The sequence below is a fragment of the Oryctolagus cuniculus genome, chromosome 4 (assembly GCF_051225735.1).
Source record: "Oryctolagus cuniculus isolate XC-2025 breed Fujian yellow rabbit chromosome 4, ASM5122573v1, whole genome shotgun sequence".
Lineage (NCBI taxonomy): Eukaryota > Metazoa > Chordata > Mammalia > Lagomorpha > Leporidae > Oryctolagus > Oryctolagus cuniculus.
The window spans coordinates 77,365,908-77,392,663 of NC_142870.1; the positions used below are offsets into that span (position 1 = coordinate 77,365,908).

General features: G+C 34.8%; 1 protein-coding gene and 1 pseudogene across 14 annotated transcripts in view; both read left to right on the plus strand.

Annotated features, from left to right (window-relative positions):
* STXBP5L (syntaxin binding protein 5L) overlaps window positions 1-26,756 on the plus strand; it is a 425,888-nt gene that overhangs the window by 154,831 nt on the left and 244,301 nt on the right. For all 14 annotated transcript variants that reach the window (XM_089331765.1, XM_051859274.3, XM_051859272.3 and 11 more), the window contains exons 8-9: window positions 4,970-5,053; window positions 7,960-8,083. In XM_089331765.1, the coding sequence (XP_089187891.1) occupies window positions 4,970-5,053; window positions 7,960-8,083 (208 nt within the window). The remainder of the gene's footprint in view (window positions 1-4,969; window positions 5,054-7,959; window positions 8,084-26,756) is intronic.
* LOC149127015 (signal recognition particle RNA) lies at window positions 4,686-4,957 on the plus strand (annotated as a pseudogene).

Sequence of the window (26,756 nt, forward strand, 5' to 3'; positions counted from 1 at the left end):
AACCAGCAAATGGAAGAGCTCATGTTCTCTCTCTCTCTCCTTCTCTCTCTATAACTCTTCCTTTCAAATAACTAAGTCATAAAAGAATAAAAGATAATGGAGAAATTATGAGATTATAAAAAGTCAACATAATTTGGTATAAAGTTAACAAAAATCAGTATGTGGAAAATTTTCAAAGTTCCTGAAATATGCAAAAAATAATACTCAAATACATTCAGTCAATGAAAAGCATGTTTTATACTTGGATGTCTCATTTTATCTTTTACTGTCTGAAGTTTACTCTTTTTATATTGACTTCTTCCGGTCAAATATTACTGTTCAACAATTTTAAGATTTTCTTTTTATATGTACTTGTAAAACAAAATGTCCCTATTAAGATGCAAGTAAGTCCCAACAATTTTGATATGAGGCATTTTTTGTTCAGTTCTACTTCATTGTAATTTCTTCTTTGTCCTTTATTAAAAAAGTGCTTAATATTTTGTTTCCAAAATATTATTGTATCAGGTCGGCACCGCGGCTCACTAGGGTAATCTACTCTGCCTGCGGTGCCAGCACCCCAGGTTCTAGTCCCGGTTGGGGCACCAGATTCCATCACGGTTGCTCCTCTTCCAGTCCAGCACTCTTCTGTGGCCCGGAAGTGCAGTTGAGGATGGCCCAAGTCCTTGGGCCCTGCACCCACATGGGAGACCAGGAGGAAGCTCCTGGCTTTGGATCAGCGCAACACGCCAGCTGCAACATGCTGGCTGTACCAGCCACTTGGGGGGTGAACCAACGGAAAAAGGAAAACCTTTGTCTCTGTCTCTCTCTCTCACTGTCTAACTCTGCCTGTCAAAAAATAAAAAAATTAAAAAAATTAAAATTTAAAAAATATTGTATCCAAAAATTTTTTTAGTTTCTGAAATATTTTTGTCAATAATTTCTCATTTTATTTCACTGTGGTTAGAATGTGGTATCATTTTGATTCTGGTATTTAATAATTAGCTTAATGCTTATCAAGTAACTTTTTTCTTCAGATACAGTTCCAGGTTCTGTTGAGATAATAGTAAACAAGTCATCCTTCTTTACCTTTGTGCTACTCACATTCTGTTGTGAGAGACATTTCTTTTAAATTATGTATATGTATGCATAATTTGTGGCCTGGGAAATGTCCATTGTTTGGTGAGATCAGATGTGATTTTTTGTTTTTGTCTTGATCCTTCCTGGTCACAGAATGTCTTTGGTATCTCCTGAATATCAGAAGCTGATTTATCTTTTGTAATTGTTTAAGTAGTCTCATGTTATATTTCCTAAAGTACAATCTTATTTATTGCAAAAATTTATGTTGTTTTGATGCAATATTTTATATTTTGTGATTTACTGGAGCTATTGCTAGTGATTTCTAAACAGAGCAACATTATGTTTCAAATACTTTGAAAAAATATAATAGTTTTTTAGAATGTGATTTGATTGCATCATTAGTCTCAAATGTGGAGACAGCATATTATTCATCTTATTACTTAGGTGATAGTTTCCAAACTTTTTAGACTAACAAATCTTTTCCATAGTCTCATATACTCAGTAGATCGGTGACAACTGACTGAACACCAAAAAGGAAACCTCCTGCAGTGAAACGGACACTATGGGAAATGGTGACTTGATCAGCATAGCCCTGACTGTTAATGAACAACTTAATACATTATCCCTCTTAGTAGTTTTTTTTGTCTGTTCTACTTAATATGACTGGTTTAATTCTGTAATTAATACACAGTTATTCTTAAGTGTTAAAAATTAACTGAAATGTGATCCCTGTTAAACATAAGACTGGGAATAAGAGAGGGAAGAGATGTATAATTTGGGACATGCTCAAGCTGACTTGCCCCAAATGGTAGAGTTAGAAACATACCAGGGGATTCCAATTCAATCCCATCAAGGTGGCATGTACCAATGCCATCTCACTAGTCCAAGTGATCAATTTCAGTTCACAATTGATCATAATGAAAGGACTAAGAGTCAAAGGGAGCACATAAACAAATCTAGTACCTGCTAACACTAACCGATGGAATAAATAAAGGGGAGAGTGATCCAACATGGGAAGCGGGATACTCAGCAGACTCATAGAATGGCAGATGTCCTAAATAGCACTCTGGCCTCAGAATCAGCCCTAAAGGCATTCGGATCTGGCTGAAAAGCCCATGAGAGTATTTCAGGCATGGAAAGCCAAGACACTCTGGCAAAAGATCTCTGCGAGTGAGATCCCAGTGGAAAGAACAGGTCTTCAAAGAAGGAGGTACCTTTCTCTGAAGGGAGGAGAGAACCTCCACTTTGACTATGACCTTGTCTAAACAAGATAAGAATCCGAGAACTCAGAGGGCTTCCATAGCCTTGGAAACTCATGACCGGAGCATAGGGAGACTACTGATGCCATAGACAGGAGTGTCAATTGGTAAAGTCAACAACAGGAGTCACTGTGCACTTACTCCTCATGTAGGATCTCTGTCCTTAATGTGCTGTGTATTGAGATTTAATGCTATAACGAGTCCTCAAACAATATATTTCACTTTGCTTTTTTATGGGGGTGCAAACTGTTGAAATCTTTACCTAATGTATACTAAACTGATCCTCTGTAAAAAAAAAAAAAAAAAAAAAAGAAATTGGCAACTCCCAACTTGACTCTCACTGGGATTAAACATGACAATAGGTCTGATCTGATTTCATCATCATTTAAAAAAATCATCTATTATTTTTCACTTTTTGTTTTTGTGTGAGCAAACTGTTGAAATCCTTACTTAATGTATACTAAGCTGATCTTCTGTATATTAAGATAATCGAAAATGAATCTTGATGTGAATGGAAGGGGAGAGGGAGTGGGAAAGGGGAGGGTAGTGGGTGGGAGGGACGGTATGTGGGGGAAGCCATTGTAATCCATAAATCGTACTTTGGAAATTTATATTCATTAAATAAAAGTTAAAAAAAATTAAATGAAAAAAAAGAAATTGATTTTCTCAGGTATGTAAAAAGAATTGATTTGAAGTTGAAACATATCAATATATGACTTTATATATGTTTTATGTGAAGAAATCTTATTTATATATTTAATTTTGACTTTTATTTAGCAAATAAATTAGTATGTAAAGCTCAATTATTAAATCATTTTCAAAACTTGTGTATAGTTTAATAATGAAACACTTAAGAATACAATATAGCTTCAAAAATAACTACATATTGCTTTAATGACCTGATATTTAATGTTTTAGTTGTTCTCAAATGGTCTATTTTCAAAAAAGAATATATATTTATAAATTATCTGGTTTATTGATTTACTGATCATTATGTTACGTGTTAATCATTCAAACATAGTGATTAGTAGAAGCTGAGAAAGGTGGGGGATTAGAGGGAATTTGAATGAGCACCAAAATACAGTCAGGTGAACGTAATAGATTCTGGTATACACAAAACTTTAGGTTAACTCTAAACCACAAGATGGAAACAGGTTAATTTCTGTCCATTACTGTTTTATGTTGTGTATCTGTTGACATATTGCACTATACTCCACAAAATGTACAGGTATTTCATGTTAATCCAAAAATTTCTTAATTAAATTAATTAAAAAACTAGCCATTTTAATGATGTGATTCTCTAAAAGAGCTTTTAACTTCTGTGGATGTAAAAGCCATCAGTTTAAAATATTGTCATCAAAGATACAACATGATTTGATATAAAGAAATTTGAAGCAAAAATCTGTTCATTTTTCAAAATCATTGGCCTCACTGGTATATTCAGAGTTTATTAAACATTCCACATTTTATTTCATTATAATTTCTACTCTGTTTTTCTTATTCTCTCTCTCTTTCTTTCTCTCTTTCTCTCTCTCTCTTTGTATTTACATGCTTACCTAATTCTTCTTTGGAATGAGTTGAAATTCTTGATACATTTTTATTTGAAAGTTTATGTGCCATTTTTAAGATGTGAGAAACTGGGGCTGGTGTTGTGGCATAACAAGTAAAGATGATACCTGCAATGCTGGCCTCTCACATGGGCACTGGTTCATATCCTGGCTGTTCCATTTCTGATCCAATTCCTACTAATGCGCTTGGGTAAAGCAGTGGAAGATGGCTCAAGTATTTGGGAGACTTGAGAGACCTGGATTAATCTCCTGTCTTTGACCTGGCCCACCCCTGGCCATTGTGGCTACCTAGGGAGTGTACCAGTAGATGGAAGATCTCTCTCTCTCCTTCTTTCTCTGTAACTCTGACTTTCAAATAAATGAATAAATCTTTTTTAAAAGTGTGATAAACCTACATTTAAGTTCTAAAATAATATTATAAATAAGATTTATTGTATGGTATGATTTTACTTTATTGTATTAACATTAAACTACTTATTGATTTATTTGAGAGGTAGCATTAAAGACAGAGGGAGAGACAGAACAGTCCTTTCATCCTCTGGTTCACGCTCCAAATGGCCGCAATGGCTGGAGCTGGTTTAATCCAAATCCAGGAGCCAGGAGCTTCTTGCAGGTCTCCCACATGGGTGGAGGGACCCAAGCACTTGCGCCATCTTCTACTGCTTTCCCAGGCTATGGCAGGGAGCTGGATTGTGAGTGGAGCAGCCAGGACATAAACTGGCTCTGCAGGTAGAGGCTTAGCCTACTATGCCACAGCACTGGCCCCAACATTAAACTTTATTTGAAGCAAGTTAAAATGCGCGCCTGTAGTCTCAGCTACTCGGGAGGCTGAGGCCGGAGGATCGCTTGAGTCCAGGAGTTCTGGGCTGTCATGCGCTATGCCAATCGGGTGTTGCACTAAGTTTGGCATCAATATGGTGACCTCCCAGGAGCGGGGGACCACCAGCTTGCCTAAGGAGTGGTGAACCGGCCCAGGTCGGAAATGGAGCAGGTCAAAACTCCCGTGCTGATCAATGTAATAGTTTTGTAATAATAATTACAAAATAATAATAATAATGTAATAAAAATGTTCATAATGTTTTACAGCTCCTAATAGGATATGAAAATGGTACAGTAGTCTTCTGGGATTTGAAATCTAAAAGAGCAGACTTGAGAGTTTATTATGATGAGGTAAGTGATTTCTACCAAAAGACTTGAGAAGATTGCTGACTTAGGGCCTGTTCCTACTTCTAAACTTTGTGCTGTACCAGTATTTTATCATTAGGACATTGCCTAGTTCTGACCAAGTGTTAAAACTTGCTTTTGACATTTGCATATTTCAACTTCGGGTTATTCTCCGAAATGTGAATTCTACCTTTACTGCCTATTTTTGGCTTTTTGTAAATACATTATATACTTGAGTGCCTGTCACCTATATTGTATCTCCACTTTAGTGTCAACTCCTTTTCTTTCCTCTAGACCCCATGCTGTGTCTTGCCTCATTGTCTTTAAGTTCTCTAAAGAAAATATTTACATCTTCCTTAGAAAATTCAAATTCCATGGCAAAAAATTAAGTCATTTTTAAATTCATTATTTCCTAATACTTACCTTCAAAGAATAAGATTTTTGTAAATAGTAGTTCTTAATAAATTAAAATAAAATCTTGAAGTATATTTTATAGTACCTAATTGAGGCTTGATTAGATTTTCCTTTTTTAAGGATATATTTAATTATTTAGTTATTTGAAAGGCAGAGAGGGAGAGAGGGAGGGAGAGAGAGAAATCTTCCTTCCACTGATTCACTCCTCAAATGGCTACAATAGCAAGGTGTGGACCTGCCTGAAATCAGGAGCCCAGAACTCTATCTGGGTCTCCCATGTGAGTGTCAGAGGCTCAAGTATGTGGGACATCATCTGCTGCTTTTCCAGACACATTAGCAGGGAGCTGGATAGGAATCAAAGCAGCTGAGACTCAAATTGGTGCTCTGATATGGGTTGCTGGCTTTGTAACCAGTGGCTTAACCTACTGTACCACAAACAAGCTCCTAGATTAGATTTTCATTTAGGGGCAGCAACAAACTTCTATTTAGCCTCCTATTTGACATTTTGTTTTTTCAGAGATTGATTACAGACCATTGTTTCCCCCTTCAGAGGAAGCTAATACAAAGATAGTGAAGGTGGGGCAAAAGATAAACAGGGAAAATATCCCTTGTAGCCCTGGAAATAAAGATGATCATCTATGCTCCTAAGTTTATTTGAAAAGTGAGGCCGACACCTCAGCTCACTAGGCTAATCCTCTGCCTGCAGCGCCAGCAGCCCGGGTTCTAGTCCCATTTGGGGCACCGGATTCTGTCACGTTTGCTCCTCTTCCAGTCCAGCTCTCTGCTGTGGTCCAGGAAGGCAGTGGAGGATGGGCCAGGTCCTTGGGCCTTGCACCTATATGGGAGACCAGGAGGAAACACCTGGCTCCTGGCTTCGGATTGGCACAGCACGCTGGCTGTAGCAGTCATATGGGGGGTGAACCAATGGAAAAAAGGAAGACCTTCCTCTCTGTCTGTCTCTCTCTCTGTCTAACTCTGCCTGTCCAAAAAAAAAAAAAAAAAAAAAAAAGTGATGGGAGTGGGGGGGAGAGGTAGAAAGAAAATGGTCAAAAATCTCTGTATAGTCACATTTACTCTTTTTTTTTTTTTTTTAATATTTTACCTGAAAGGCAAAGCTACAGAGAGGCAGAGAGAGAGAGAGAGAGAGAGAGAGAGAGGTGTCTTTGATCTGCTGGTTCACTCCCTAGATAGCCATAATGGCCAGAGCTGAGACTGTCTGAAGCCAGGAGCCAGGAGCCTCCTGCAAATCTCCCATGCAGGTGCAGGGGCCCAAGCATCTGGACCATCCTCCATTGCCCTCTCAAGCCACAGCAGAGAACTGGATCAGAAGTGGAGTAGCCGAGACTCGAACCGGTGCCCACGTGGGATGCTGGCACTGCAGGCAGTGGCTTTACCCTCTATGCCACAGCACAGGCCCCCACATTTACTCTTGTGTGGGAAGAGTGTCAAATCATTTAAGGCAGCACCATAATAAACAGAAAAGGAAAAACACATTTCTTTTAGAACACTGTTTTTTGATCATTGTAGGAATAAAAATGTCACCAAATGAACATGTAGCCACCGTAGGATGATTTTTTTCTAATCTCTTTATGAGAGTTAAAGTACTAAAATATGGTTCTTAAAAGTGTGTGTATATACATATGTGTCCTCATTTATTTTTAAGTTACAAATTAATTTCTTATTGGTTGTCTCAAACTAAGTTCTTATGCTGTATATAAGATAACTGGTGTTTGGTCATGATTGGTAAAAATCTGGCAATTAATGTTATATGATATAAATATATATATATATGTATTTTTCTGTATGACCCCTTTCCAAGGTATTTTGAATCATTAGGAAAGAAATTCTTAGGGAGCTAAGCTAGGATTTTCCTTTTGGTAAACACGCAAAATATCCCCTAATAGAAAATAGATAGATAGATAGATAGATAGAGTATCCACTAATTGAAGAGATAAATAAGTTGTACAATATTCACAAAGTAGAGCACTACAGGCAATGAAAATGAGCAAATGGAAAGGACATATAATAGCATGGATGCATGCAGAAGCACGACACTGAGACAGGCACACAAAAGAGTTTATGCTCTATTATTCCATTGGTAACAAGCTTAATCCTCACAGAAGTAATATGTGTTTGAAATCTTGACAGTGGTTACCCTAGGGAGCAAGTGGTGACTTGAAGGGGACACAGGGCACCCTTTCCTGCTCACTTCTACTGAATTGTAATCGTCTCCAGATGGTTTTATGGAGAGAACTAGAAAATGAATTTGTCAAAGAGAATAGATTTCATGAATATATACTGATTTTCCAAGTCAGATTTAGTAGTTTTTTAACCTTTTATAAGCTTGGTTGAAGTCAAATACATTCTGATCTGGGTCAGAAAAATCATGTTTTTTGAGTGTTCATATAATAATTTTATGTCCATATTTTATAGGAATATATGCTGATGTAATCTGGCTACTCCCCCCACACATTTGTTTTTAATTGTTATCTTATTAGGCTATTCATTCAATTGATTGGCATCATGAGGGCAAACAGTTCATGTGCAGCCATTCAGATGGTAGCTTGACCTTATGGAACCTGAAAAGCCCAAGTCGCCCCTTCCAGACTACAATTCCACATGGTAAGATGTATGCTTTCAAAAGAAATCAACACTGGAGACATGGTGACTTCAAGTAGGAGAGATGTTTTGGTAGAAAAAAGATAATAGGAGATGGCTTCTAGTCATAAATACCTCTTTGTACCTTCTAAAGCTCTTTGCATTATGCCTCAAACTTTCTTACTTCCCTTCTTCCTACCAGCTCACTTCTGTACTTTGAAAGTCATGCTCTGTAGAGACTGTTTCAACCAAATATTGCATAATGAATGGCTGACATATGGCAGCAGAGGAGATAATGTAAGAAATTTGGCCAATTTTACAGGGTTGAGGTGCAAAAAATAAAATGGCACTGTATTTCTGACACTCAAACCTAATTCCTAAATTACCTTATAGTCTATAGTTTTCTAGATTCTTCCCTTTATTTCAGTTTCTGCCATTTAATTAAGGTTTTATTGGTATGTTTTATTCATCTTAATACTTCCACATTGAAAATACAATTTTAATCCCAAATAAAGATTTTATGTTGGGTTTGTGTACTAACTAGAAAGAATAAAAGTTCATATGTGTATGTATGTGTGTGTGTGTGTGTGTGTGTGTGTGTGTGTATATATATATATCTGTAACTTAGATGATCAAAGCATTTCACATAGTATTGGTAATGATCTGAGTTGCATGTTTTTCTCACACAATTGGTTGTTTTTGAAAATAGAATGGTTAAAACCTGGTAGTTAATCAAATACATTTTACTTTCTGAAAATGTGTTATAGAGTCATATTTAGAAAATATTGTTCTATTATAATGGGTGATCCATAAATCACAACATTTCTTAGAATTATTTCATGTTCTATTGGTTGGCGCTTTTTTTTTGTACCATTGTCATATACTCCATCTGCAATTGATTAAATTATTGCAGATTTAACTTTGCTGCTTAACATAGGAGATGATTTTACATTTAAGTACTTACTTGGAGATTCCATAACGAAAAGCTTACATGCCACTCAAAATTAACTATTTGCTTACATGGTATATTCCCTGCACTCCCCTAAATGCCTTTTATATGTAAAGATGCAATATGGTTTATTTATATATTTTCTATTTACACTCTTTTATTATCAAAAATAAATTTATATTAGTTTTTTTGGCTTCAGTAGATATTTGAATATCCATATTTGTTTACCAATTTGAGTTCTTTTCTATAACTGTGTTTTCCTATTGAAAGAGATAAAGTTTTCACAGGTTGTTGAAAACATAGGCATCAATGCTATAAATCAAATTAAACCGCTGCTTCATCATGGCAGGGTTAATCAAATATCATTATCATAAATATATTCTTTGAGTTAATTTTGTTCACTTTTGTTTTAGCCATTTTCTTTTTTTTTAACTTTTATTTAATGAATATAAATTTCCAAAGTACGGCTTATGGATTAAAATGGCTTCCCCCCCATGTCGTCTCTCCCACCGCATCCCTCCCCTTTCCCACTCCCTCTCCCCTTCCATTCACATGAGGATTCATTTTCGATTCTCTTTATATACAGAAGATCAGTTTAGCATACATTAAGTAAAGATTTCAACAGTTTGCTCCCACACAAACATAAAGTGAAAAATAATAGATGATTTTTTAAATGATGATGAAATCAGATCAGACCTATTGTCATGTTTAATCCCAATGAGAGTCAAGTTGGGAATTGATAATTTCTTTTTTTTTTTTTTTACAGAAGATCAGTTTAGTATACATTAAGTAAAGATTTCAACAGTTTGCACCCCCATAGAAACACAAAGCGAAATATACTGTTTGAGTACTCATTATAGCATTAAGTCTCAATGTACAGCACATTAAGGACAGAGATCCTACATGAGGAGTAAGTGCACAGTGATTCCTGTTGTTGACTTTAGAAATTGACACTCCTGTTTATGGCATGAGTAATCTCCCTATGCTCCAGTCATGAGTTGCCAAGGCTATAGAAGCCCCTTGAGTTCTCCGACTCTTATCTTGTTTAGACAAGGTCCTAGTCAAAGTGGAGGTTCTCTCCTCCCTTCAGAGAAAGGTACCTCCTTCTTTGATGACCTGTTCTTTCCACTGGGATCTCACTCACAGAGATCTTTCATTTAGGGTTTTTGTGTTTTTTTTGTTGTTGTTGTTTGTTTTTTTTTTTTTTTTTTTTTTTTTTTTTTTTTTTTGCCAGAGTGTCTTGGCTTTCCATGCCTGAAATACTCTCATGGGCTTTTCAGCCAGATCGGAATGCCTTTAGGGCTGATTCTGAGGCCAGAGTGCTGTTTAGGACATCCACCATTCTATGACTCTGCTGAGTATCTCGCTTCCCATGTTGGATCACTCTCCCCTTTATTTATTCTATCGGTTAGTATTAGCAGGTACTAGACTTGTTTATGTGCTTCCTTTGACTCTTAGTCCTTTCATTATGATCAATTGTGAACTGAAATTGATCACTTGGACTGGTGAGATGGCACTGGTACATGCCACCTTGATGGGATTAAATTGGAGTCCCCTGGTATGTTTCTAACTCTACCATTTGGGGCAAGTCAGCTTGAGCATGTCCCAAATTGTACATCTCTTCCTTCTCTTATTCCCACTCTTATGTCATTTTCTTTTCTAAAATAGAACTTTTCTCTAAATATCACTTAAAATGTATTTTAAATGTTTTCACATATAATTTTATTAATGATATATAATTTTCATTAATATTTGGTTTGAGATATTTCCTAATTCTTACTACAATTCTCCTTTGATGCATGAGTTTTGATATGTCTTCAGATTTCTAAATATGCTATTTTTAAAAAAAATGATGGTTGGACACTGTGGCATGATATTCTAATGAGATTTGCTTTATAATTAGGGCATAGTCAGTTATAATGTTCCTAAGGTGCTAGGAAAGAATGTGTATTTCCTGTTACATAAACTTGAAAATGTGTTTTTCATGTTGTATTGTTAAAATCTTTGCTAGTTTTAAATTTGGTTTTTCACTTCTAAGAGAGGTAAGTTAAAAACTTCTGTTATAATAGGTTTTTCCTTGTAATTTTGTTCATTTATCTTTTATAACTATGAAAATCAGGCCTTGTGGTGTTTATAAGATCCTCTTGATTTCATTGATATATGTCTAATGCTATCAGTTGCTGAGGTAGTAGTTTTAAAATTTCCTAACATTTTTTTAAAAATGCCTACTTCTCATCTTAATTATATTTTTGCTTCTTGTATTTCAAGGCTTCATTACAAGGCATCCATTATATCTCCTGCATAGAACATATTGTTGAGTCTTATGTTTTTATCGAGTCTTAAACTGACATGTTTTATCTGTTAATATTAAATGTAATTCTGACAGGGTAGAATTTAGGCTTATCATTTTATTATTTGTTTTATATTGGTCCTTTCATATTGTTTTTGTTATCCTTTTAATATAGGCTGGCATATATTTTTTAAATATTTATTTTAAAGCAGAGTTGTGCAGAGGCGGGGAGGGGGGGTGGGGAGATCTTCCATCCAATGGTTCACTTCTTCAAATGTCTGCAGAAAGAGAGAGTGAGAGATGGAGAGAGATCTTCCATCCAATAGTTTATTCCCCCAAATGGCTGCAACAGCCAGAACTGGTCTGATCTGAAGCCAGGAGCCAGGAGCCAGGAGCTTCTTCCTCTGAGTCTCCCATGTAGGTGCTGGGGCCCTAGCACTTGGTCCATATTCCACTGCTTTCCCAAGCCATAGCAGAGAGCTGGATCAGAAGTGGAGCAGCTGGGACTTGAACCAGCGCCCATATGGGATGTCAGCACTGCCGGCAACAGCCTTACCCGCTATGTCATAGTGTCTGCCCCAACTTGCATATATTAATTTCACTCCAGGCTCTTGTCTTCTAACAAGATAAAGCATTCTAAGGGAAGACACATATAAGGTACTTAAAGTGATAAAATTTATGCCAAAGATGAGACATTTGTGAGTTTGGGCTGCCCCAAAAAAGAAATGCTCATCATGTTTGGGCAATGGGTCGGGATATTGCCATAAAGGAGGAGCGGTGTCGGGAGGGAAAGAGAAAGGACATCTGTGCAGCACTTGAACCTTGGTCTGCTGCAAGAGAATGGAGGGTTAGAAGAGAGACAACTCGTGTCTATTTATGAAGTAGGGGGTCCTACAAAGCCTTAAGCCACCTGGGAATTTATATGGTACCTCTGCAAGTACCAAATGGCGCTTAATATCCATATTTTCATGGCATCTTCCCTTAAGTCCTAGATGAAGCAAATGCATCCCAGAAATGAAGGTGTTTGTATTGACAAGTAGGAAGACAGAATTATATATGGGGGTTGTAGCAACTTCCAGCTCACCCAACCTAAATTACTTACTTGCCTATCCCATATCACTTTTAACCTTACTTTTGTCTCTTTGAATATTTCAATTAAAATTCCATTTTAATATAAATTATAGGCATTTGATTTTCACTTTTTTTTACTCTTTTCCCTAGGAGTTATGATATTCTTTCTTAATTCTGTAAAATGGACTAGAGCTAACATTATACACAAACTATATAATGTGGAAATCTTGCAGCCGTAGAGATTTGATTATCTCCCATTGTCCTTTATCCTATACTTATAATATTTTACATCCAAATACATTGTTATAACTTTTTCTGTAGTTACACATTTTCTCTGATTTTTATTCTCATTTTTCCTCAAGATTAGAGAATATTACTTAGTAGTTCTTGTAGTTCAGGTGGAAATGAATTCATATAGCTTCATTTATCAGAAGTATTTTTTTTCTATTCTTAAAAATCATTTTTGTTGTATTTAGTTTTTTGAGATGACTGTATGTATGTGTATGTACAGGTGTGATTTTGTTTTTAAAGTGATGAATACTTTAAAGATGCTACCACCTTGATATAGTTCTATAGTTCCTTGATAAGGAATATAATGGTTTGAGATTTGCTTCTTCTTTATATAATGGTTTTTCTAGTTTTTGTTCAGAAATTGTATCTTTATTTTCAGCAATAACTATTGTCTATACTATTTCTTCCAAGTTCATTAAGAATTCTACTTAAAGAGGTCTACTTAAATTTTTTAATTTATATCTTCCAAAAAAATGGGAAATTTTTCAGCCATTTATTTTTTCAAATATTTTTTTGCTTTGTTGTCTGTATTTCCTCTCTTTCTGGAATATTAGCAAAATGTTAGAAATTTTGGTATTTCCTCACATGTGTCTGAGCCTCTATCTTTTTTGGTCAATAATTTTTTTTCTGAATTTCAGATTGGGTAAATTGATATGTCATCAGTTTAACTACTTTTTTCTCGGACATTTTCATTTTGTTAGGAAGCTTATAAGTGATTTTTTTTCTTTCAGTTATTTTTTATTCGATACATTTTATATTTTCTGTTTCTCTGCTGGGATTTTTTTCATTCATTATAAGCATTTTCCTTTCCTTTAAGCATTGAACTTAGTTGTAAGTGCTACCTTAACTCTTTAGCTGATAATACATCTTCTTAACCTTAAAGTTGGCCTCTGTATGTTGCTGCTGCTTGTTGTCTAGTGTTTTTATTGTGTGTTACATAATATGAACATTCTGATATGTATATTCTAAAATACAGTTTTGTTACCCACCTCCTCCTTAGCTATATATCTCCTGAATGGGGAAATCGTATAAAGCAGTACCTCATTTTTTTCTAGAAATCAGAATTTTCTGTAATTGAAAATATATAGTTTGAAACTCAGATTGTTAGACAATAATTGACTAAAAGGAAGATGACTACAGATAGTGAAGCTGGATCAGCACTTATTTTATTATTTGCACTTTAATGTCATTCCTCTTGTAGCTGGTTGCTGCTGCAAAAAATGGTATTCTTCACAGGATGTTTTAATGGTTTGAAATATATATTCCTCAATCACAGTTAAACACATACTGGGGACTTACAAAAATTTTTTGGAAAGGGAATTTAAAGTAAATTCTTTTTGATAGAAAGAAATTGATATCCATTCATATGAGGTGTCTTCAAAAAGTTTGAAAAAGTTTATTATGAAGAAATATTTTGTATTTCAAAGTTTTTTGATCCAAAAATAGTTATCTTCTATCTTCACTTCCACATTTGACATACCTTCTTACATACACATCTGTGTTACATGTATTCATACACAATATTGAATAACATCCTCTCAGAATACTTAATAGTGAAAAATTTTTTAAAATCTAGCTCTGCTAAACAAGGGAGAACATGTGGTATTTGTCTTTAAGTGTCTGGCTTATTTCATTCTACATGATACCCTCTAGTTGCAGTCATTTTGAAGCAAATGATAGAATTTCATTATTTTTTATAGTTGAATAATATTCCATATTATAATTGAGTGGCATTTTCTTTACCCATTCATCTGATGATAGACCCCTTGGTTGACTCCATATTTTGACTGTGTGAAAAGTGCTGCTATAAAGATAGTGGAGCTGGTTTCTCATTGATATAATTATTCATATCTTTTGAGTATGTACCCATCAGTGGGAGTGCTAGATAATATGGCAATTTTATTTCTAGCTTTTTAAGAAATATCCATACTATTTTCTACAGTGGCTACATGAATTTACATCCTCACCAGCATTTATTGATGTGTTTTAGATAATAGCCATTGTGATTTTGATTTGCATGTCTGTGATGGCTAGTAATACTGAGCATTTTTTCATGTAATTGTATGTATTCAGTTCATTTGCCTTTTTCTTAACTAGACTTTTTTTATTGTAGAGTTTTTTGAGTTGCTGATATATTCTGGATATTAATCCTTTGTCAGATAAATAGCTTGCAGATGTTTTTAGATGTCTCTTCACTTTATAGGTTGTTTCCTTGCTGAAGCTTCTGAGTTTGATATAATTCCATTTATTTAGCTTACTTTTTGTTAGCCGTGCTCTGGGATGACTTATCCAAGAAGTCATCACCTACACCAGTGTCTCAAAGAGTTTTCCCTACATTTTCTTCTAGAAATTTCATAGTCTTAGATGTAGGTTTTTGATCCATCTTGAGTTGATTTTTGTATATGGTGAGAGGTAGGGATCTAATTTCATTCTTCTACATATATGCATCCAATTTTGGCAGTAGCATTTATTGAAGAGATTATTCTTTCTCCAATGTATGTTCTCAGCATTTTTGTCAAAAATAAATTGGCTGTATGTATGTGGATTAATTTCTGGGCTCTCTATTTCTGTTCCACTGATCTTTGTAGTGTATTTATGCCAGTACTATCCTGTTTTAATTACTATGCCTTTGTAGTATGCTTAGAAATTGCATATTATGATGCCTCCAGCTGGATTTTTTTCTTTCAGAACGGCTTTGGCTATTCTGGATCTTTTGTTTTTCCACATGATTTTTATGATTTTTTTTCTAATTCTATGAAGAATTTCCTTAATATTTTAATACTGATTATATTGAATGTGTAGATTACTTTAGGTAGTATGGATATATTAACAATATGAAGTCTCCCAAAGCATGAGCAAATAATATCTCTCCATTTTTTGAGTTCCTGATGATGATTTCTTTTGCTCATAAACAGGGTGTTCACAATTGTCACTCTTACTTAATATTTTCCTGGAAATACTAGCAAATATGATAATGTTTGAAAATGAAATATGGTATTTACTAATTTAGAAAGAGTGGTCAAAATGATAGTGACATTTTAGTAGTACAATTTCACTGCTAAAAATTGGGAACACTGTTATATATAAAAATGCAATTATTTGCACAAACAAACTATAATGGATGAATAGAACCATTTAAAATAGCAGTAACCACATGAAAACCTGAGAATAACCTTAAAGTAATATTTAAGTGTTATTTCTACAGAGAACCATAGAAAAGGTGCTTGAATAGATCAAAGGCATATTCTGTGAGTACATAACTTGATTTAATATTATAAAGATATTAACTCCTCATTTGTTATTCGAAAAATTCAGTTGATTCTCAGGGCAAATAATAGGGTATTTTTAAAATTAGATGAACTAATACATAGCAAAAATTAACCTGAATATAGGAACATTATTTAAACAAGGACCAATGATCCATTATAGGTAGTTTTGAAAGATTATATGACATAAACAATTCTTACCAAAAAACGCTAAATATATAGATTTAAATTATTTTTCCTTAATGTCATTCAGCTGGCAAGTACAAAATTAAGGGGTCCCTGGCCTGCGCCGTGGCACAGTGGGTTAATCCTCTGCCTGTGGTGCCAGCATTGCATATGGGCACCAGTTCTACTCCGGTCTGCTCCTCTTCCAATCCAGCTCTCTGCTATGGCCTTGGAAGCAGTGAAAGATGGCCCAAGTCCTTGGGTCCCTGCACCCACATGGGAGACCAGGAAGAAGCACCTGGCTCCTGGCTTCGGATTGGTGCAGCTCCGGCCGTTGCAGCCATCTAGGGAGTGAACCAACGGAAGGAAGACCTTTCTCTCTGTCTCTCCCTCTCACTGTCTGTAACTCTACCTCTCAAATAAATAAACAAATAAATAAAATCTTTTAAAAAAATTAAGGGGTCCCAAATGAGAATGTTAAACTAGAAACTATGAGAGATAAGAAAGTGCTAAAGACAGATTTTTTTTTTCTGAAATTTACTGCTGTACTTTGAAGAAAAACTTCTTTCTTAAAACAAAACAAAACAAAACAAAACAAAAAAACAAGATTTATTGAACTTCAGTTTACAACTCCGTAGTTTTAAGGATAAATTCAATGGTTTTTAGTACATTCAGAGTTGTGTAATCAACATAATTTTATTTAATAAAATCTACAACATTTAATTATCACCAAAAGAAATCACATATTCCTTAAAATTTTATTGCCATCTCCAATCCTCCATCCCTAAGCAACCACTAAACTTCTTTCTTGCTGTAACCCCAAAAATGGGTAAAGAATCTGAGTAGATGTTTCTTCAAAGGAGACATAAAAATGTTCAGTACGTATGTGATATGGTGCACAGCATCATTGATTATAGGGGAAATGGAAATCCAGATCACTATTAGAAATAATCTTGCATTCTTGCAGATGACCATTATAAAAAGTCCAGGATAACAAATGTTGGTAAGGGTGTTGAGAAAAGGGAACCTTTGTATACCATTCATGGGAATGTAAATTGTTGGTATCATTATGGAAAACAGTTTGAGGTTACTAAAGATGTTAATACTAGAACTAGCGTATTACATGGCAATACTTCTTCTGGATATATACCCAAAGGAAACAAATTCACTACATCATAAAGATATCTTCACCACTATGTTCATGACAGAATTATTTTCATAATAGCCAAGATATGGAAGCCACCTAAGTGTCCATAGATGGAAGAATGGATAAAGAACCATGGTAAAATTGTTCAGTATTGCTAGCTATCAGGGAAATAAAAAAGCACAATGAAGTATTATCTCTTTGTAGTTAGAATGGTTATTGTTAAAGACAAAAATAACAAGTGGTAGTGAGGTTGTAGATAAAATGAACTCTAGTATACCATTGGAAATAATACAAAAATAGTATAGCTGTTGTGGAAAACAGCATGGAGGTCTCTAGAAAACTAAAAATAGACTATAATATGATCTAGTGATTTAACTCTTGGCTATATATATCCAAGGTAAATGGATATTTATTCTCACATGTTTATTGCATACTATTTATCAGTAGCTCAAAGATAGAAACAACCCAGTTGTGCATCCATTGATGGGTGGATAAAAAAATATACATGTATACAATGGAATACAAATTATGGAAACTGTCATTTGCTACAACATGATGGAATGAGGAGTCATTATGTTAAGTGAAATAAGTAAGCACAGAAAGACAAATATCACATGATCTCATTCATGTGTAGTATAAAATGAGATAATCTCATGGACATTAAAAATATAAATATATTTACCAGAGGCTAGAGAGAGAGGGAAGGGAGTGATTGGGAAAGGCTGACTGATGTATTATATTACAGATACATAGGAGTAAGAATTTTCAAGGTTCTACTGCACATTAGAGTGAAAATAGATAATTCTAATTTGCAGTATGTTTTTCTAGAAAAATTAGAAGATGTTTCATATTACATATTAAATTATTGAAATTATAAATATATTTATCCTTATTGGACATTACACAATGTATATATGCAATGAAACATCATGTAGTACTCCATAACTAGGTATAGTTTTACATCAATTTTTCAAATAATTTTTTAAAAACCCAATGAGATACCACCTCACACTCATTAGACTGACTACTGTCAAAAAAAAAAAACAAAAGAAAATCCAGAAATTAACAATTACTAGCAAGATGTAGACAACTGAAAACTGTACAATGTTTATGCAAAGGTAAAATGGTATACTCATTATAGAAAATATCATCATGATTCTTCAAAATATTAAAATAGAATTATCACATACCCAGCAATTCTACTTCTTTCCAAAGAAAGGAAATCAATGACTCAAAGAGATATTTGTATATTTTCCAGGAGGAATAAGCTACATTCGAAGACTCCTAGGGCATGCCTGAAATGATAGATAGTGTTGAACCTTTTAAAAAGTATTTTCTCTTATACATGTATAGCTATGAAAGTTTTTTTAGTTTTATCCCATTTATTATATAGAATATCACAATAAATATTCAGTACAGTCTATTTTTTTATAAATTTTAAGCTAAAACATTTTCATTATGAAACATTTAAGCTAGAACATTCAGGGCATAACAGGAAAAATGAGCCCAGAGATTAATTTAATGAAGATTAGTTTTTAGTCACATCTATTGAGTTTTATTTTCTCCCTTCTGCTTTTCATTAAATAAATAAAAGATAATCCTTACCAGTATTCCCAGGCATCACTTCTATACCCTTCTCTAGAGTTGGTCATTACTTGAAATTACAGCATATTTTCTCACATAACCAGATTTAGAAATAATGCATGGTAGCATTTGTATATGTAAGTATTTACATAATGTGTTTTACATCTTCTATTTTTTGCAGCTTTACTTTATAATTGATAAATTTTATAGAAAATATGCATTAACATGAGAGTACTTCAATAAGTTTTTGGAAGTGGAATTAAAGGATACATTTATTTTGGTGTAATAAGTTTTTGAAATAATGTAATAGCTTTTGTATAATATACATTTTCTGTGAATTTTTGAAGTTGTGCTGTATTATATATCTGTCATATTGGTAAATTATATTTCAAACATATAAAAAAGTTAAGGAATTCACATGCATTTATCATCTAATCAGATTTAACAACACTTCTTGTATTGCCATCTTCTGCTCTATCTATCCACCCATCCATCCATCTACCCATCCATTCATTATCTGTGTATCATCCATCTATCTATTTCTGTATCTTTTTCTCTCTCTCCCTCAGAACATCTCAGCATAGGTCCCTAAAGAATAAAATTATTCTTCTGTATCTCCACAATATCATTTTCATATCCCAGGGGGAAAAAAAACCATAGCTCTGTCATTTCACAAAATATCCATTCTCCTCATTCCTTCCAGTTGTCCCAAAAATATCATCTACCTTTGGATTTATTGGGAAAGGATACAGTCAAGACTCATGCATTATGTTTGGTTATTTCTAAGGTTAATTTTCATTTAAAGGATCCTTTCTGATTTGTTTTTGTTAAATTCAACCTTTTCATGATATCCAGATCTCTTGTCTTGTAGAAAGGTTAATTTTCTATATTTGTTCCAATTTAGCATTTCTAAAATCTTGCCACTTTGTACCCTGTATTTTTTGTTAGCTGGATGTTTGGTCCATATGTTTGATTAAACATAAATTAAATCATATTCAGCATACTGGTGGAATCCAATTTACAGTGCAGCTCATTAGAAGCATATAAGTCCAATTTAACAAGATTGATCACTCAGTAAAAGGGGTGTTTGGGACATTTCTATCCTTTTTACGTTGACTATCATGGTGTCTTTGTTTCCCTTCTGTTTTTTAAAAAGTTATCTAAAAATTTTTAACATAAACAAATTTCGTATGTTTCATATATACAGATTTAGGAACATAGTAATACTTTCCTTCCTACCCTCCTTCCTATACATGGTTCCACCCTCTTCCTCCTTCCTCTCTTATTCCCTCTCTCAATTTTTACAGTGGTCTACTTTCAGTTTACTGAATAAACATAAGATTAACCCCTAATGAAGGCTGTCATCTCCATTTGTCTCCAGAATTTTTTCATCTCTCTCTTAACTTATCCTATGACCCAGAGTTCACTGAGGAGCATGTTGTTCAGTCTCCATGTGTTTGCATATGTTCCAGAGATTCTTGAGTTGTTGATTTCTACCTTCATTCCATTGTTGTCAGAGAAGATGCATGGTATGATTTCTTGGTGAAGATCTTTATCTTTTCTGGTCATATATATTAGGTGTTCTGTGTGCCTTGTGTACCCAGACATACCTTCCTTTCTCCAAATTATTGAAGTTATCTGTAATTATTTTACTTAATAGGCCTTATAACCCATTATCTCTTTCTACAACTTCATGAACTCCTAAGACCTATATATCAGGTCACTTGATGTTATCCCATAAATCTCAAAGATTATTTGTAATTTTTCCAGTTTCTTCTCTTTTTAATTTGGGTCTGATTGAGACATTTTCAAAGATTTTCTTCTAGCTTGGTTATTCTTTCTGCTACCTCACCAAGTCTGTTGTTCAGGCTTTCCACTGTATTTTCTAAATTTTTTATTTGACATTGAATTCTTCATTTCTAATATTTCAGTTTGATTTCTTTTCAAAATCTCAATCTAATGGGAAATTTTTTCTTCCATGTCTTGTATCGATTGTTTTGAACTGGTGAATTTGCTTCTAAGTAATCCTGCGATCTTTGTTTTGAATTCTATTTTAGGCATTTCTTCAATCTCTTCATCTTTGCATTCTAATATTGAAGTGTTGTAATCATTTTGAGGGAGTCATGATGTCTTTCTCATTCTTGTTTCTTGAATTTCTGCATTTATTTTTAGGAATTTAAGGAAATACTTGTTGCTTTTCTCTTCTGATGGTTTTTATCTTTGGAATATTCCTCAGTGGAGTGTCTGCTTTTTCAGTGACTATCCAGAGGCATGTGTTGAGTGTGTTTGGGAAGCTCTGTACAGTTTCCGGAATTGTGCAGGTATCTAGGGTGATACCAAGTTGGACATGCCAGATCTCCTCTGTTGTCAGCATGGAGGATAGTATGATCACCTCTATTTCCATAATCACACCCTTACCTTCTCTCTTCCAAAGTGATCAGTGTGTGACATTAGCCCACAGTGGGTGCATCACTCACCCACGCTGCTGCATGAATCACACAAAGGATCTGTGTAGTCCACGTTGTTTGCACGTCTCTCTCTCTAATAATCCACCCCAGGCAATCACAGAGCTCTGAGCCTTAGGTGCTAGACACAGTAATTGCCCAGAGACTCAGCTACACTGTGAGCCCTATCATGTAGTCACAGAGTTCCATCTCCTGCTTTCCCGGGTGGATCAGAGGGAGCTGGAACAGAAATGCAGAAGCCAGGGCTTGAATTGGTGCTCATAAGGGATGCTGGTGCCTTAGACAGTGGGTTTACCTACTATGCCACAAAGCTGATTCCAAAAAAGTTTCATTTATAAATTAGAATAAGAGATGTGCAATTTGGGACATACTCAATCGGACTTGCGCCAAATGGTGAAGTTAGAAATGTGCCAGGGGATTCCAATACAATCCCATCAAGGTTGCATGTACCAATGCCATCTCACTAGTCCCAGTGATCAATTTCTGTTCACAGTTGATCACACTGATAGGCTCAAGAGTCAAAGGGATCACACAAACAAGACTAGTGTCTGCTAATACTAACTGATAGAATCAAAAAGGGAGAGAACGATCCAACACGGGAAGCAGAACACAGAGCATACTCATAGAATGGCAGATGTCCTAAACAGCACTCTGGCCTCAGAATCAGCCCTAAAGGCATGCGGATCTGGCTGAAAAGCCCATGAGAGTATTTTAGGCATGGAAAGCCAAGACACTCTGGAAAAAAAAAAAAAAGAGGACCTAAATGAAAGATTTCTGCGAGTGAGATCCCAGTGGAAAGAACGGGGCCATCAAAGAAGGAGGTACCTTTCTCTGAAGGGAGGAGAGAACTTCCACTTTGGCTATGACCCTGTCTGAATAAGATCAAAGTCAGCGAATTCAAAAGGCTTCCATAGCCTTGGCAACTCATGACTAGAGCCTAGGGTGATTACTGATGCCATAAATAAGAGTGTCAAATTGTTAAGACAACAACAGGAGTCACTGTGTACTTACTCCTCATGTGGGATCTCTGTCCTTAATGTGTTGTCCAATGTGAAGTAATGCTATAACTAGTACTGAAACAGTATTTTACACTTTATGTTCTATGTGGGTGCAAACTGATGAAATCTTTACTTAATATATACTGAATCGATCTTCTGTATATAAAGATAATTGAAAATGAATCTTGATGTGAATGGAATGGGAGAGGGAACAGGAGATGGGATGGTTGCGGGTGGGAGGGAGGTTATGGGGGGGAGCCATTGTAATCCATGAACTGTGCTTTGGAAATTTATATTTACTAAATAAAAGTTAAAAAAAAAGAAATTAATAAAAAAAATCAGCACTTAAGGCTTTCTGGTCTGGTTGAAAAGCCCATGAGAGCATTTCAAGCATGGAAAGTCAAGACACTGAGGCAAAAAAAAAAAAAAAAAAAAAAAATTCTACATGAAGGATGTCTGTGAAAGATCCCAAAGGAAAGAAGTGGAAATTTATATTTACTAAATAAAAGTTTAAAAAATTTAAAAAAAATTAAAAAAATAAGACATTAAAAGCAATTAGCTTGGTTTGATTATTAAGTAAAATTAGAGTTTTTTGAACACAAGCACTGTAATACTGTGACAGTTGAGCATTAGTTCACTGAAATAGTTGTACAGTTACTTAATGAGAAGATAGTATATGTAGCCTGAATATTCTGGACAAAGGAAAGATTGATGTTCTAGGTTGGATGGGATGGGATGTGATGGGATTTCATCATGTTACACAGAACAATATACAATTTAAAATTATTAATTGTATATTTTGCATATTATTTAAAGGGTTATTTACATAAAAGTGTATTGTCACACCTACTGTCCTTTACCTTGTTTTCTCATCTAACCCTGGACCTTTGAGATTTATCATCTTTAACATTCCCAAATATGTCTCTGCTTTTCACGATTGCAGAATGTTCTCTTAGAGTATTATACCACATGCTGTATTGTTACTGGTGGACAGTTATGCTATCTTTTTGGATGTTTATGTTCATGAAAAATTCCTAACAGTATAGTTTTCTTTTATGTGTTTTTGGTCAATTCACATTCTCATTAATTTTATACATTTTTTCTACAAATCTTTATAGGAAGTTTATTAACAAACTTTATTTCTTGCCAGCCTAATAGATGAAAAAATCTTATGTTCATTTACATTTTCCTTTATTTTAACTTTTAAAGACATAATATCATATAGAAGGGGTAAACATTATATGCAGTGGTTAAATTACCACATGGAATGCACACCCCATATCAGAACTGAGTTGCAGCTAGTCTCCTTACAATATAGATTTCTGCTAATGTGCATGCTGGAGGACAACAGACGATGACTGAAGTACTTGAATCCCTGCCACACACAGAGACCTTCATTGATATCTGGGTTCTTAGCTTGAGCATGGCCGAGCCTTAGCAGTTTGGAGCAATTAGAGAATGAACCAGCAGACAGAGATCTCTCTTTTCCCCTGTCTCTGTTTCTGTCTCTGCCTATCAAACACAAATGAAAATAAATTGAAAAATTTTAAAGTACATGTATTTATTTATTCACTTTTATTGGGTACAATGCAGTATTTCAACAGATAATTATAAACAGAACAAATCAGATGATCTGCACCCCCATTTTTCCAGCCTTCCTCTATATTTGGAGCTTACCAAATCCTCAGTTCCCATTCTTCATATAGTGTATAATGCTTTATTATGATCTATTGTCCCCCCCCTCATTGTGCAGTGTAACACTGTAACCTGTTACTTCTACTTAAATGTGTATTGATGTTCGTTATCCAGCTTCTCTCTATCCTCTCTCCATGGTAATCTGGTAATTATTCTTGTAACATCAGATCAACATTTTCTTTAACTTAATGTAATTTTTTTAACTTTTATTTAGTAAACATAAATTTTCAAAGTACAGTTTATGGATTACAATGGCTTCCCCCCCATAACTTCCCTCCTACTCGCACCCCTCCCATCTCCCGCTCCCTCTCCCATTCCATTCACATCAAGATTCATTTTCAATTATCTTTATATACAGAAGATCGATTCAGTATATATTAAGTAAAGATTTCATCAGTTTGCACCCGCACAGAAACACAAAGTGTAAAATACTGTTTCAGTACTAGTTATAGCATTGCTTCACATTGGACAGCACATTAAGGACAGATCCCACATGAGGAGTAAGTACACAGTGACTCCTGTTGCAGATCAACATTTTTTAAGAATTTCCAAATATGAGTGAGAACATGTGTCTGGCTTGCTTGATTTAGCATAATCTCTAATTCCATCCGTTACGCCACAGATGTCAGGATTTAATCATCTTAAGCTATTTTTAATTCCCTGTATACCTTTCAGTCTTTTTATTTTCCTTTTTAAAAGATGTATCTACTTGAAACTCAGAGTGACAGAGATGGAAAGAAAGATAGAGAAGCTTCCAATTGCTGGTTCACTCCCTGAATTACCACAACAGCTATGCCTGGGGCAGGATGAAGTGAGGAACCAGAAATTCCATCAGATCCTCCCATATGAGTGGCAGGGGCCCATGTTCTTGAGCTGTCTTCCACTGCTTTTCTAGTTATGTTAGCAGATAGCTGAATTAGAAGTGGATTAGCTGGAACTTGAACTGTTACTCCAATATGAGACATCACAACCAGTGGCTTAACCTACTGAATCACAATGCAGGTTTCATCCATTTTTATGGATGAGGGATAATTAGTAATCTATTTTATATATATATATATATATATATATATATATATATGTTGTTTTCTTCATAAACTCATCTACTATTTGACATCTAGGTTTATTCCACATTTTTGCCATTGTGAATAATGGTGCGATGAACATGAGATTGCATATATGTCTTTCAGTGATTATTTCATTTCCTTTATAAATGTTACCAATAAATGTATACCTAGGTCATCTGGTAGATCTCATTTTAGTTTTTTGAGGGAACCTTTATACGGTTCTTCATAATGGCTGTGTTAATTTGCATTTTCACCAATATGTATAAAAGTCTCCTTTTCTCCACATCCTCACCAGCATTTTTTGTAATTTTAATAATAGCCATTCTAACTAGAGTAAGATGATATACCTCATTATGGTTTTGTTTTGCATTTCCCTAATGGATTGTTTCTCATGCTTTTGTTAGCTATTAATATTTCTCTTTTAAAAATGTCTGAATAGACATTTCTCATGCTTTTGTTAGCTATTAATATTTCTCTTTTAAAAATGTCTATTCAGATCCTTTGCACACTTCTTAACTGGATTTTTATTTTTGGTTGTTGAGAGTTATTTTAGTTCTTTATGTATTCTAGATATTCTTTTTTAGATGAATGGCTTATAAATATGTTCTCCTATTCTGTAGGTTGTCTTTTCAACCTGTTGATTGTTTAGTTATCTGTGGATAACCTTCTTAATTTGACATAATTGCGTTTGTTCAGTTTTAGCATTTATTGCTTGGGTTTTGGGGATCTTATCCATTGCCTATACTAATGTTGTGAATAATTCTCCTATGTTTCCTTCTGGTGGTTTCATTGTTGCCTATCTAGTATTTGGGTCTTTGATCCATTTTTATGTTATTTTTGAACGGGAAAGAGCTGCTTCAGTCTTTTACATGAAGATATCCAGTTTTCACTTTGCCATGTTTTGAAGAGACTGCCCTTTTTCTGCAGTATGTTTCTGGCACTTTTTTCTTTCTTTTTTTTGTGTGTGTGTGTGTGTGTGTTTTTAACTTTTATTTAATGAATATAAATTTCCAAAGTACAGAATATTGATTACAATGACTTCCCACCCATAACATCCCTCCCACCCGCAACCCTCCCCTTTCCCACTCCCTCTCCCCTTCCATTCACATCAAGATTCAATTTCGATTCTCTTTATATACAGAAGATCAGTTTAGCATACATTAAGTAAAGATTTCAACAGTTTGCTCCCACACAGAAACATAAAGTGAAAAATACTGTTTGAGTACTAGTTATAGCATTAAATCTCAATGTACAGCATACTAAGGACAAAGATCCTACATGAGGAGTAAGTGCACAGTGACTCCTGTTGTTGACTTAACAAATTGACACTCTTGTTTATGGCATCAGTAATCACCCTAGGCTCTTGTCATGAGCTGCCAAGGCTATGGAAGCCCCCTGAGTTCACTGACTCTGATCATATTTAGACAAGGCCATGGTCAAAGTGGAAGTTCTCTCCTCCCTTCAGAGAAAGGTACCCCCTTCTTTGATGACCCATTCTTTCCCCTGGGATCTCACTCACAGAGATCTTTCATTTAGGTTTTTTTTTTTCCCCCAGAGTGTCTTGGCTTTCCATGCCTGAAATACTCTCATGGGCATTTCAGCCGGATCCGCATGCATTAAGGGCTGATTATGAGGCCAGAGTGCTGTTAGGACATTTGCCATTCTATGGGTCTGCTGTGTATCTCACTTCCCATGTTGGACCATTCTCT